General features: G+C 49.5%; 1 protein-coding gene across 1 annotated transcript in view; it reads left to right on the forward strand.

Moving 5' to 3' along the window:
- Positions 1–5,063: 5,063 nt before the first annotated feature.
- Positions 5,064–14,344, forward strand: part of PHGDH (phosphoglycerate dehydrogenase) — a 29,330-nt gene continuing 20,049 nt past the window's right edge. The window contains exons 1-3 of the mRNA XM_059136815.1: positions 5,064–5,326; positions 12,420–12,571; positions 14,254–14,319. Coding sequence (XP_058992798.1) covers positions 5,189–5,326; positions 12,420–12,571; positions 14,254–14,319 — 356 coding nt within the window. The 5' untranslated portion in view covers positions 5,064–5,188. The remainder of the gene's footprint in view (positions 5,327–12,419; positions 12,572–14,253; positions 14,320–14,344) is intronic.

Consider the following 14,344-nt stretch of genomic DNA (forward strand, 5'->3'; position numbering starts at 1 on the left):
AAACAGCATGGAGGTTCCTCAAAAAGTTGAAAATAGAACTACCCTATGACCCAGCAATTGCACTACTAGGCATTTACCCTAAAGATACAAATGTAGTGATCCAAAGGGGCATGTGCACCCAAATGTTTATAGCAGCAATGTCCACAATAGCCAAACTATGGAAAGAACCTAGATGTCCATCAACAGATTAATGGATAAAGAAGATGTGGTATATATACACAATGGAATGCTATGCAGCCATCAAAAGGAAGGGAATCTTGCAATTTGGGCCGATGTGGATGGAATTAGAGGGTATTATGCTGAGGAAAATAAGTCAATCAGAGAAAGACAATTATTATATGATCTTCCTGATATGAGGAAGTTGAGAGGCAACTTGGGGGGCTTGGGGGTGTAGGAAAAGAATAAATGAAACAAGATGGGGTCGGGAGAGAGGCAAACCATAAGAGACTCTTAATCTCGCAAAACAAACTGAGGGTTGCCTGGAGTAGAGGGGTCAAGAGAAGGTGGTTGGGTTCTGGACTTTGGGGAAGATATGTGCTATGGTGAGTGCTGTGAAGTGTGTAAACCTGGTGATTCACAGACCTGTACCCCTGGGGCTAATAATACATTATATGTTAATAAAAAATAAAAAAATATATTTTAAAAAAGAAAACAGCCTTTTGGCTTCTGCCTGTTTCTCCTTTTGCCACAGGACCTGACAATGAGATCTGGTGAGAAACAGATCCACTCAGCAATCCTTTACTGAAATCAAGGTATCTGGAAAATAAAATAGGTATTCAGAAGAACAACAAAGGAAAGGAGTTGCAGAATCAGAAGGGATTTTTTTATACAAACTATGATAAAATCTGGAGAATTCTCCCTGTACCAAGTCAAAGTACACCTTGCTACTGACCACACCTGTCTGTCACATGCAGTCTCCCTCTCTTCTGGAACAGTGCTGGGTAAAAGCCAAGACTCACCTTGGACCATCTTTTTGAACACGCAGACCAGCCTTTCCATTAATATATTCTTCCTGCGGAAAAATTACAATACAATTGATTAGCTAAGAGGATTTTTTTTTCTTTTTAATATTTGGTAGTATTTGGATGAAGGAGTATTTTTCTCTTAATTTTGATCTGGTTGTTCCCAAAACTTTTTCAGACATTTACCGGCTCTCAGGATGGGTTCCTTTCTCAGGTGGTTAACTTCATCCATTCATTGATTCCTGCTAGTTTCACTGTTTGAGAACTGCCTTTTCAAGTTCTGACTGTGCTTTCCTGAGTCATTCCAGGTGCCCAACAAGGGACCCACCTCTCTGCTAATCGTTGTCACCATGATTTTCACTGTCATCATTATCATAATAACAATCGAAACAGCACTGTAAAAAGGAGTCTTTTTCGTGTAAAATATAGAATGATCATTTTAAAACTTAATACCTTCCCCTCCTTATAACTAAACCTCAGTGGTTTCCCATTCTACTTAAAATAAAATCTAACCCCCTCAGCCTGGTGGAGTGGTCAGCTGTGGGTGTCACCAGCTGCCCTCCAATCCCCACTCCCCTTCTTTTGGTTTAGCTCCCTGAAGCTTCCTCAGGGGACCCACTTTCCTCTCAGTCTTTGCATATATTCCAGATGGAACTTTCCTCAGATGTGAAGTGGGTGCTATCTTCAGGACTGACCAGTCAGCATAACCATTCCCCCGGCCTCAGGGATAGGTTCAGGGATGGAACCATGACCCCTGCTGACCAATGAGGATCAGGTATGAGAATATTGTGGTGGGTGCCTGGGTGGCTCAGTCATTAAGCGTCTGCCTTCAGCTCAGGTCATGATTCCAGGGTCCTGGGATCAAGCCCCGACTCGGGCTCCCTGCTCCATGGGAAGACTTCTTTTCCCTCTCCCACTCCCGCTGCTTATGTTCCCTCTCTGGCTGTCTCTCTCTCTCTGTCAAATAAATAAATAAAAATATTAAAAAAGAAAGAAAGAAAATATTGTGGCAATTCTTAGAAAACGAGTACAATCTTCTAGGGTTGCAAAACTGCTTAGAATTTTTTACTGAATCTTACAGTCTTTGTTAACTGGGGACATTCTTGCCACATCTTGCTTTTCTGGAAATGAAGCGAAGTCAGATAAAACAGAGAAGGGGAGAGACACAGATTGCCAATGACACCAGTCTGAGCTCATTTCTGTCTACATTTGATCTTCTCAGACACCTCGAACCAGTTTAAACTGAGTTTTTAATTTGTATCCACAGCAGAAGTTCAGACTATTTACATGGCCCGAGCGCTCTGTCATCTCTTGATCTCTGTCTCTCATCTCGTGCCTCATTCCCCCTTTCATCTCTGTATGACAGATGATCTTTCCTACCCAAGTGACTTTATTCTTACTGTCCTTTTTCCCCCTGAATACTCTTCCAAATGTTCTCCCCTGGCTCTTCCTCCACCTTCAGATCTCAGCTTAAGTGCTGCTCTTCTCAGATATTTTCCTGACTGTCTGACTGGGCTGCACACAGCACACACACTCATGTGTTAGACCACAAGTCCCCGGAGGGCAGGCACCGAGTGTGACTTGTTCAGCGTTGTTATCCCGGGCCGTGGCATTGCGCCCGGCACACAGTAAGTGCTACAGGAATATCTGGGAACAAGTTCCTTGAATGTGCCAGACTTGTTCTGCTTTACCCTCTGCCTAGAATTCCCTTTCCTCCACTCTTTGCAAAGTGACTTATTTCAGTGTCAGCAGAAGTATCTTTTTCTTGGAAAGCCCCTTCCCGGTTGTAAAGTCTAACATGAATGCCCCCACATCCCAGCCTCTCTATCATGTCACTCTGTTTTGTATTCTTCATCATACTTAAACATCCTGAGGTTATCTTGTTCCATTTTTCACTTATTTATTTTCTGGCTCCAAACAGAACATGAGAGCAGGGACCATGTTTGACCCTTCAAGGCTTCCTTCCCAGCACCCTCAGCAGTGCCCGGCACCTAACGGGCTCTCAATAAATATGTGTTGGTTGTCTGATTGAATGAATGAATGAATGAATGAATGAATGCCAAGCATTACAGATTGAACTGATGTGAGTGCTTTGCATTTTGTCACAACAATCTTATGAAGTATGCATTCTCCTATTAGCCCCATACTACAGAGAAGAAAACTAAGTCTAAGAGAAACCATGTAATTTGCCCAAGGTCACTTAATCAGTAATTTCAGAAGCTGGGATTCAAATTCAGATGTGCCTGTTTTGCAGATGACAATACATCACTTACTTATCAAAACATGATTTACTCCTAATGTGACTTTGGAGATCACTGCCGGGCTCCAAGTAAAAAAATAGGATTCCTACCTCTCCCCTTTCCTTCTCTCCCATGGACCTTATCCTATAAAGACAGAGTAGCTAGGCTGCTGTGGCTCCTGCCCCCTCAGATGTGTGTGGTGGGGCCTGGTGGGCTCACCACTATGCAAGGAAGCAGGCACATTATTTGTGGGTTTCAGCTCCAAAAGACAGAACTAAGCAGGAGCTGGCCTGGGCTGCCACTAGGACCTTTCTCCTAAACTCACTAATCAGAATGTCTCTCTTCCCAAGGGCCTGGGGCTCAGGGAGGGGAGGGAGTGAGGGGTCTTAAAAGAATGGCAGAGTTATTTTCCTAATACTTCCAAGAAGGCCAAAGTTCCTATTTTATGGATGGAAGCCATAGCATGGGGTGGGGGAGATAATATTTCCTCTGCTCCTAGGCTGATTGTACAAGCAAAATCCTCCACTTACAGTTGATGTTGGAGGTAGGGGTGAACGGTGGGAATGGGGTGGAGGAAGGGGAGCGGTGCAGAGAGATATTATCTCCATTAGCAGTGCCAGAGTTCAGCTCAGCTAGTGTAAGCAGATCCCATCTAAAAAGTCACTTGGGCCACTCTATTACTTTGGAGTGTGGTTCAACTCCTTCCCAGGGCAAGGCCCCTGCTGGGCAGCCTGACCTTTCTGCACTTTGGTTTCTGGGACCCCTAGGCATCTCCTTCAGCTAGTCTTCACGCCCTGGGCCTCTGTAAATGTCACTTCTTCTCTCCCTGGTTATTTCAAGATTAGACAATTGACAAAGAACAGCTTGAAAGCAGATAATATTTTACTTATCACCATATCCTCAGGTCTTCTCAGAGACCTGCCCTTCTAGGAGCATCAGAGTGTCTTATGAAAGGCAGCATTGCTGGAAGCCTTCTTGGTGCTCCCAGGCGAAGCTGGGTGTTTCTCAGGACCAGGGCGCACGCTGGCTGAGGACAGCTCACTGCTGGATAAACTGAATTCTCATTCACCTAGGAGCATGCCTGCTTCTCCTCTGCTTCTGATCCTAGAGGGCCTTAAATAACCCCAAATGGATTCCCCCCACCACCACCCCGGCTAGTATTTCTAGAAAGAGGGGCATAGGATAGGCACGTTTTGTTGTGGGGTTTAAACATAAAGGAGTTAAGAGCTGGGAAGTGTCTCCTTGGTCATATACAAATTAGATCAGACTGACTTCATACATCCTTTTGTCTTTTCCTAATTAGAAAGAAAGTGGAGGAAGAGGAACTTGGGGAGCTTGAACGCAAATTCTGGCTGCTCTGAATGCATCCTGGTCCCTGTTCTCTTTCAAACGCATAATTCTCAAGGCATCGTTCATTTGTAATTAAGCACTGCTTTGTGAGGTCTCAGGGAGTTTCTTACTGGTTTTCACTATGTAATTTTCCGGTCTGCCTTTGGTACCCTCGGTGTCAGCCCACCGGAGGATGTCCCAGCCCCTTCAGTATCTAGGACGGTGCCTTGCACACATAACAGATGCGCGCAGTAAACGCTTGTGAAGGAATTACTGAATACGTTCTTCGGAAGAAAGAAGTGAACCTGAAACATTTCTCTCAGGGTGAGATAGGAATCAGCTAGTCAGCGCAAATTGTGTTTCCATGTTCACCAGGTGTAGGCAACGGCTTTCGCTGAGATTGAGAAATTCATCGCGGGAGAATAATAAAGTGGGCGGGGAACTGAAGGCTCGAGCCTCGAGGAGGAGGCGGAGTCTCCGAGAGTTAGAGTATTTTCGTCCAATCAGAAGGAGGCGGTAGGAGCAGAAGGGGGAGATAAAAGGGGAGCGGGAGCTCAAGAGTCCTGCCCAGTTACACCAGCCCGGTAGCCGGAACTACAGCGTCTTAGGTGCTTCTGCCCCGCGAGCAAGCGGCCGACTCCGAGGCCGACTCCAGCAATGGCCTTTGCAAATCTGCGGAAAGTGCTCATCAGTGATAGCCTGGACCCTTGCTGCCGGAAGATCCTGCAAGATGGAGGGCTGCAGGTGGTGGAGAAGCAGAACCTGAGCAAAGAGGAGCTGATAGCCGAGCTGCAGGTAGGACGAGCGGGAGAGGGACAAGGGTTCGTTGGCATCTCCTGCCGAAACCCGCCGGCCCGCGCCGGGGCCAGCGCGCCCCGCCCCCACTCCCCGTCCCCGGTTCCAGTCTATCCTGGGGCCTCCCGAGATTGGGGGCTGGGGGAGGGAGAAGCAAACTGCGGCGAGCTGCAGGATGCAGACTTTGCGTTCAGTTTGCAACCGCGTGTTTCACGTTAGCTGGCCTCCCGCGAGCGCTGCAAAGTGCAGGCTGCTCCAGCTGGCCTCGCCGGCTGCCCGCGGGATGCCAGCGCGCGCCTCCCCGGAGCCTTCGCGCACAGTGGCCCTGGCAGCCCTGCACGGCGGGGGGAAGGGGCACCAAAGGGGCTTCCGCGCGGGGAGCCCAGAGACCCGCGATCCTTCCCGGACTAAGTCCTCCTTAGTCTGGCCGAGTCCAGCTTTCCCAGGGGCCCCAGCCTGTCTCGTGGCAGCTGGAGAGGCTGCAGGCAAGGCGGCCGGGCTAGGGCAGCAAACGCCGTACCCGCTTTTCGTCTGATGCAAGACCGCCGCGCGTTTTCCCCGCCCCTCGGCCTCCAGGGAGTCGTCGGAGGAAGTGGGGGTAGGGGGCAGGCGAGGGGCGCCGGAGGTCCCCTGGCCGCCCACGCAGCACCCTCCCGCCCCCTCTCAGGGATTCGGGCTTAGTTCCTGCCCGCCTGCCCCACCGTTGGCCTCAGTCGCTGGTCAGGAATCAGACTCCGATCCCAAACGCCCCCAGGAAAATTATGTTTCTTGGCAAATCGTTCTCAGGCATGTATCAGTTTGTCGTGCTGCATCGTTGCCTCCCTCTACTTCAGATCTTTCTCTCCCTGTTCTAAGGGTCCTGTTTGTAAGACTTGTGAGGTTTCTCTCCCATGTTTGTAAGGTGGCCTCGTGCAGGACATTTACTTAGTGAGCTCGTGACTCCAGTTCCCGCACCCAGCACGCCGGGGGCTGATGTCCCACGTTCAGTGGATTCTCTCTCCCACAGCCCTGCTCTGCCGCCTACTACTAACCTCGCTCGACCCCGCCCACTTCCACCCCCTCCATTTTCTTCCCAGAGGGCCCCTTGAATGACACCACAGAGGCAGCTGTGCCGGAACCACGTGGAAACTGTGCTCCCTTATATCTGCTGCCGTGTTTCTCCACGATGAGGCCCCCCACCCACACCCCCTCCACCGCCATGGTGCTGTATCTGAGTACTTAAGAGAGTAAGTCCCCTACTGCCCTGTACTTAGAGAAGCATCTGAGTCCCTGCCTTCAGGAAGCTTGTGGACTAGTTAGGGAGCCTGACCAACACCCCCAGGACACCCCAGGATTGAACAGGTGGCACAGTACTTGAGTGCCAAGGGAGACCACCCAGCAGCCTAGCCCCTGCCTGCTCTGCTGCTCTAAAAGTAGAGAAAAGGGGGATGATTAACCTAAATTGGGGGGGAAGACGGGGTCACGACCTGATCCTTGGAGTAGGATGGATGGGAAGCAGGCACCTTCTGCTTGTCCCCTCCTCGTTTGTATGCGTGTTGTCAGTGGCCTTGGCTCAGGGCAATGGCCAGAAGGCAGTGCCTTGGCCTCTAGAGCTGCCTCTGACCCTCACCTCCGCCAGAGCACCAGGTTGGGAGAGTGGCTTCACTTGGGGATTTGCAGCTTTCTTGTGGAAATTCGAAATCTGAATTTGTATGGTTTCTAGGGGGGTGGGCAGGTGGGATAAAGGCAGAACTGAGAAGAAAGGGAGCCCTCTCCAGCAGTGGGGGGGGGGGGGTCCATGAAGTTGGAAAGTTGGCTGGATGGGTTGCTGGAGTCTGGCCTACAACTTGGAGGACATTTTAAAGGCACTGAAAACTCCAAGCAGGAGAGGAGGAAGGAGTGTTTGTCTGCTGGCTGGTGTCATGGCTGGGCTGTGAGGGGAGCCCCCAGCCTTCTGTCTGTCTTTGTAAAACATTCGCTTCAGAATGCAGGATAGCCTACCTGGGCAGCCTGCTGGAGGGGCCACATGTCCACACTGTGTCTTTTCATTCTGGGTGGAGAGGTGTCCGCATTAGTGCCCCTTGCCTTTGCCCACTGAAATCTTTAATACTGCTGGACTCTTGAGCACATTGCCTGCCCAGGCCTGGCCTCTGTTCCCACACCTCGGTGTTCTGGGCAGATACGGTCTGCTCTCACTCACTCTGTGGTCTGGAAGTACAGTTACACCTCCCCCATCCCCCCGCCCCCCCAGTTGAGAATGGTGCTTTTCAGACTCCAAGGGACTCATCGCACATTGGTGGGTAGTGATGTTGGTTCACTGGGTCGTGATTAGCATTTTAAAAAACAAAATAAGAACTATCTGGAAGTGAGGCAGATAGGCTCAGTAGGGTGCCCTGAAATTTATTTCAGTTATATGGGTAGTGGTGGTGCCTGTGTGGTTTGTGAGTATAAAAATCACGACTTAAACATAAGTTTCTTACTATAAGTCTTAGTCAAAAAAGTTTGGAAAACAGTGACTTGGAACAGTGGAGCATCGTGTTCAGAATTCACAAAACTCTTGGACTCTCAGCTTGAGGATTCTTTTTCTCCCTCTGCCCCTGCTCCTGCCCCAGTGTGTGCACTCTCCTTCTCTCCAAGCTAAAAATAAATGAATCTTTGAAAAAAATTAGCAAGTTCTGAGCCCTTGCACTAGGGCTTAATTTGCAGAAGTTAAATAGACATTGACTAAATCAGAAACAAGCATATTGTGCCAAACAGTTGCTTCCCACATTGCCTAGCTGGGTAACAATGACCTGGAGAATTTGGCTTTGCGTCTGATTTAAGTTAGAGGCACCCGCCATGCTGGAGTCCCCCTCAGGGCCAAGTCTGTCGTCCTTGGGAAAGGAAGCGTGTTTGAACTTGAGAGATGTGAAGGGCTTTCTACTACTGAGTTAGCATAGTTTTTCTGGAACAACTATAGATCCAGCAGAAGAGTGGCCATTTTCCAGCTCTAAGGCAGCTGCGGAGAGCAGTTGAGAGCAGAATGGGTGAGGTTTTGAGAGGGGCCAAAATGGCCTGCAGGACACGGGAAAAGAAAGTCGCAGACAGCACTGAGGATGTGGGAGGGTGTGCCAAGGCCCACAGTTTGCATAAGTAGAATAGAGGAACAGGCAGCTTGGGGCCAAGCCTGGATGGATGCTGTGACCTGAGGAGGATATGGTATGGGGGGAGGGGGAACGTGTTTTGAGGGGTCACCACTATGTGCTAATTGCATGTATCAATTGGTGATGCAATTGAATGAGCTGGGGGGTGGCAGAGTGTTAGGAGACCTTGAAAGCTAGTGGGTCCTGGCAGGTGGGATGTCATGCTCAGTGTGGGTCCAGATCGACTGAAGGGGAGTCTCCAAAGACAGATTCCCTGCTTGGGACAGGGGAGATGTGAATGAACATCTCTACTGGTCCGACTGGAGATTCTTGAGACTTCTGGCTTCAAAGTAAGATTACTTCAGAGTAAGCGTCAAGGCTGGGCCTGTTCAAGGCTAGTCGTGATATTTCTGTGCTTGTCCTAGGCCTGCGAGCTTGTGGTAGGGTCCTGGAGAGCCTGCAGCCCCCACTTTGGAATACAGATTCCTAAGGTTTGGGGAGGGTGGTGGTGGCTTTTGGAGAAAGCATTCAAGGAGGCCAGATTCTTGGGGCCCCTCAGAATAGGACTTGGGCCTCAGATTTGGGCTCAGGAACTTGATACTAGAGCGCCAAGGTGAGAAGATCGTGACCCTTTGGGTGGTCCTGCTCCAGGCCTGCTTCTTGTCAGTTGGCCCTTGGTTCTGGACTGATCATTTCCAAGGAAGCTTGACATCCTCAGTGTGTTACCAGTGACCCAAGGTGCCAGAGCTGGCAGTGAAGGAATGCACCGTGAAAATGTGCTCGCACACCACCAAATTGCTCTTTCTGGGTTGTGCAATTTATAATCCTTTTTCCCTGCACTCTCACCGACATTGACTATTACCATTTTTCATTTTGTCAATATGATGCCTGAAAAATCCCACGTTTTAAAATCGACATTTTATTATTTTTAAAAGATTTTATTTATTTATTTGAGAGAGAGAGATAGCAAAAAAACCCACCATGACTGGGAAGGAGAAGAAGTAGACTCCCCGCTGAGCAGGAAGCCTGATGCTGGGACTCGATCTCAAGACCGTGGGATCATGACCTGAGCCGAAGGCATACGCTTCACCGACTGGGCCATCCAGGTGCCCCCAAAATTTGTTTTCTTGATATCTAGCAGTTTAAGTGTCTTTATAAATTACTGGCCACTTTGTATTTCTCCTACTTTCTTTGTATTGCCTACTTGGACCTTCGCCCGTTTTTACACTGGGATCCTCAGCATTTAAAGAAATGATTTATAGGAAGCCTTGATTATTTTTGGTGATGAGTCTTTGTTCTGTCATGTGTAGTGCAAGGATTTTCCCCCATTTTAAGCCTATCACTTGTCTAACTTTGTTTATGGGATCTTTTCCAGGAGAAATTTACATTTGAAAATTGGTAGAGCATGCAACTCTTTTTTTTTTCTTTTAAGATTTGATTTTAATTATTTGACACAGAGAGAGAGATCACAAGTAGGCAGAGAGGCAGGCAGAGAGAGGGGGGAAGCAGGCTCCCCGCTGAGCAGAGAGCCCGATGCGGGTAGAGCTTGATCCCAGGACCCTGAGATCATGACCTGAGCTGAAGGCAGAGGATTAACCCACTGAGCCACCGAGGCGCCCCTAGAGCATGCAACTCTTTGATCTTTGGGGGTCATGGGTCCTAGAGCTTACTTAAAAAAGAAAAAAAAAATTGACATTTGAAAAGTTATCAGTATCAAATTTATCAGTATTTTCTTTTATGCTTTCTGGGATTTATGCCTTCCTTATGAAGCTTACCTATCCTGAGATCATAAAAATATACCCTTACATTTTCTACTAATGCTTATTACTTAAAAAAAATTCTTTAATTCTTCTGGATTTTTAAAAATCTGTGGAGAAGTTTTTTCCTAATACCTTTTACTGCATAGCTCTTCCTTTCCCCATCAGTTTGGCATATATGGGTCTGTTTGTCTGTCCCAGACATACATGGGTCTGTTTTTCAGGTGCCTATCTAGTTCTCTTGATCAATTTGTCAGTTTCAGAACATTTTTCTCCTGTCTCACTCCTTATTCTTATGCTCATAAAACTCTTGAGTGCTGTCATATAGATCTGATGCCTCCTTATCACAGTCAAGAGAAGGTATTTCCAATGGTTGATTTTTGATCATGTTACGTGTTTGAATTATTTAGGGAAGGAAGGTGGTGTGTGGAGAATGATGAGGGTAGGTTTCCACCAGCCTCTCAAATCGCTGAATTCATGTATTCAGTGCAGTGTTTTAGCATCAGCTACAGAGATAATCCTGCTCTAGAGATATAAAATATAGATGAGGAGACCGAATTGGAGATCAGACAGAGGACACCCGAACGTGAAACAGATGATTGAAAGGACAGGGGAGGGTGCAATATTGAGTCCAGAGTTGTTGGTAAAGGTTTCATGGAAGAGAAGTTGACTGTGCCTTGCCAAGTTAGTAGTAGGGGGCCAGGCAGGGGGAGCCTTTTCTTTGGAGCCAAGTGCGGTGGACTTGAATGTGGAACAGTCAGCAGTGTCCCCGGCTGCCCAGGCATTGGCTGATGTTCAACTAGGCTGCTTTATAGGGAGGAATTCCAAGCACCCTCAAGATTTCCCTGGCCTTGGCCAGTGTTGGCAGTCAGCCCAGATGGGGTGGCTCCTGTTTGGTTGCTCTAACCTTTCCATGTCCGTGGCCTTGTATGTTCTGAAGTCACAGCATACATGTGTACTTGTGAGTTTTGGGGTGTCTGGCACTGTGAGCCTCTTGAAGGGTAAGCTGTGACTTCTTCATCTTGGCTTGACGAGTCTAGCATGATGCCGGATGCATACTGATCAGACACCTAGTAGATGGCAGGAGGGTGTGGAAAGGGCAGGAGCAGGGGACATGGGCATCCTTAATCTTGGTGGGCTTCAGTGTCTCATCTGTGAAATGGAGTCGGACCAGAGTCGGACCAGAGGCTTATCAGTGTTGTTTGGAGCGTCACGTTCTGAGGCTCTGTTTCCGAACTGCAGTCCTGAAAGGGCTTGGGGAGACTGGGAGGGGTCCTGCATCTGGCTCTCTGTGGAAATGGCAGAGATGTGTTTACATCATTGGTGTCAGATCAGACGTGGGAATGACCCGAGGGTTCCAACCCTCTTCTTTTATAAATGAAGACGAGGAGTGGGGGTGGGGTGACTTAGCACCATGACCACAACCCCAGCGTCCTGGTGGTCAGGACTTGCTGCTTTTGCAACAACACTTGCTTCCTTACCAACCTTGGACAGCCATTTTGGGACAGAGCGTGTCCTTGCTTGCTCTCCATTTCTTGGGGACTCTCCTTGGGTGTTCAGTCCAACAACATCCTTATTCTGAGAAGATGTCACTGGATTCTGGATCAGCCTAGGAAAGACTGTCTTGGGGGCTAGCTTAGCCCAAGAAAAGCAGCTATGATGAATCCGGAAAGTACTTATTTTTCGCATATGTATATTTTGAGTCCAAAATTGCTGGCGTATCTGAGCAGCTATAGACCAGTTTAATTGTTCTCCCTTCTCGCCCTTACTTCGGACTCTATTATAGGAAGTGTCTTTCTTTCAACAGTTTGTCTTTTGTTCATGTCTTAGTTATTCAGCCGGCCAGTACTTACTGAGTGCCTTCCGTGTGCTGGTCATTGGGGCTTTCAAAGTAGAGTTCAGTCCCACCTCACCCCTTCAGCTTCACCGTGTCCGATGGTGGAGGTGCTGTCTACTGGGCATGAGGCAGAGTGCGTGTCTGGCTGTACCTGTCCTTTCTCATTTCCTCCTCACACAAGTGAGGAGACCTCGTCTCAGGGTCGTAGCTCATAGGGGATGGGGCTTGGATTTGACCCCAGGCCTGCCTGCTGGCATCCCTGCTGGGTGTGGTTGCCATCTGCTTCCTTTCTCTGAAGCTATCCACCCAGCCAGCATGCAGGAACACTCACTTTGGACAAAGAGGGGCTAGGAGGTCTTGAGGACCCACTGTGGATCCAGATGTTTCTTCTGCCTCAGGACTGTGAAGGCCTCATCGTCCGCTCGGCCACGAAGGTGACTGCGGATGTCATCAACGCCGCTGAGAAGCTCCAAGTGGTGGGCAGGGCGGGCACGGGCGTGGACAACGTGGACTTGGAGGCTGCCACCAGGAAGGGTGTCCTGGTCATGAAGTAAGTCGTGGAGCTCAGCAGGGGTGAGGGTGGAGGCTCACCGTGCAGGGGGAGGGGAGCTCTTCGATTCGAGAAGGCGGGGTCATCCACAAGGATGCCTGGGCCAGGCTGAGTCTAGCGTGAGGTGGTTCGCGCTCACAGCGTTGGGTTTCCCCGGGTTCTAGACAAGGAGGCTCCCTTTGTGATCTCAGATCCCTTCACAAACCTGCTCTGCAGACATTTGAACTGCAGCCTGGTTGGGAATCAGAACATTAGTGAATTTAGCTGCATTTCCTGCCCCAGCACTCTCTGTTTTTCTGGCTGGAGCCCAGTGTTCGTTAGCTCTGGCTTGCTTGGTCACCTGCCCCAGGCAGGTACACGGCGTTTGCCCTCTGAGTGGCTCTGCATTCTTTCCCTTCCTCACGGCCCCTCGCCCTTCGGCAACCAGGACCCCCATTTTTCTTTTCACACTCCGGTACCTAGAGGGAAAGCGTCCTCCCTAGAACGGTTTTTGCAGAAACTCAGTGCAGAGGTTGTCACTTGCGCGCCAGGCCTCACCCACACATCTGCTTGTTCCCGTCTGGCACGTAGATGGTGTGGCAAGGTAATTGTAGCCCGCTTCCTGGTCCCCAAGCCCATCTTCCCTTGGAAGGCTCAGTGTCCTCAAAACCCTTCCCTCCCTTGCCTCCACTTCTCCTATAGCGTAGGAGTTCATTGGTCTTGGGGCTGAGGTGAATACCCAGCCGAGGGAAGGTGGAATGGCAGCCCTTCCTACCCTCTTGGCCTGGGTATGGAGGCAGCGCCCCCCAGCGCTGCAGCCCCTCCTGCATCCCAGGACAGCCGGCTCGCAGGGTTAGACAGGAAGCTAGGTGCAAGGATGGACTCTGAGAAGTCCATGTGGGACTTCTCTTTTCTTTTCTCTTGCCTTATTTTATTTTTGGGGGGGAGGATAAGATCTCTTGACTTTTCGCTCCTTGTAACCTTCATTTCCAGAGGTGAAAAGATCCAATAGCGGAAAAAGGAGGGTGAACATGTCTGTTAATAAATTATTCCAAAACAAGCAAACAAACAAAAGAGCCTTTGAGAAAGGGAAAATAATTTCATGGGTTTCAGCTCTACTCTCCTTTCTGTGAAGTGGGCCGAGTCAGCATGGCCCCGCACGGTGAGGTGTTAGGAAGCTTTCTCGCCTCAGAACTTGCTGAGAGATAGGAGGAGAAGTCAGACAGGTGGAGATAAAAATCCCAGCTTTGTTGCTGACGGAACCCAGGCTGGGCAGCTTGCTGAAGGTGTGTGGGCAGTGGGCTGACCTGAATTTGAGAGGCTTGCTCACCCATCTGGGGCGCGGCCTCAGGACGAGTGACGGCTCCGAGCAGCGGGAATCTGTGTTCCCCATATGCAAGTGGATCCTTAACAGGAGGAAAACAAAATGCTGAGCCACACATGTATCTCCCAATCAAGTGAGGCACTTCTCTGCCTTGGGAGAAGTGAGCTTGGGGAGAGAGGCCGGCTGTGTTTCCCTAACTGGAGTTCCTCGGCCGTGACAACATAAAGCCAGGGTGGGGGTTGTCCCTCCAGCCCTGGAATTAGGGCAGGTGTCCATCAGAGAGCCCAGGTAGGAGGCTTAGGGTGGGGGTTTCGTCCGGACAGGAATGGGAATATGGGGTCTGGACCCACTGATGTCTCCTTCCTTCTTCCATCTTTAGCACCCCCAATGGGAACAGCCTCAGTGCTGCGGAGCTCACCTGCGGGATGATCATGTGCCTGGCTAGGTAAGTCCCCGTCTTCCCAGCAGAA

The sequence above is a fragment of the Mustela lutreola genome, chromosome 10, assembly GCF_030435805.1.
Source record: "Mustela lutreola isolate mMusLut2 chromosome 10, mMusLut2.pri, whole genome shotgun sequence".
NCBI lineage: Eukaryota > Metazoa > Chordata > Mammalia > Carnivora > Mustelidae > Mustela > Mustela lutreola.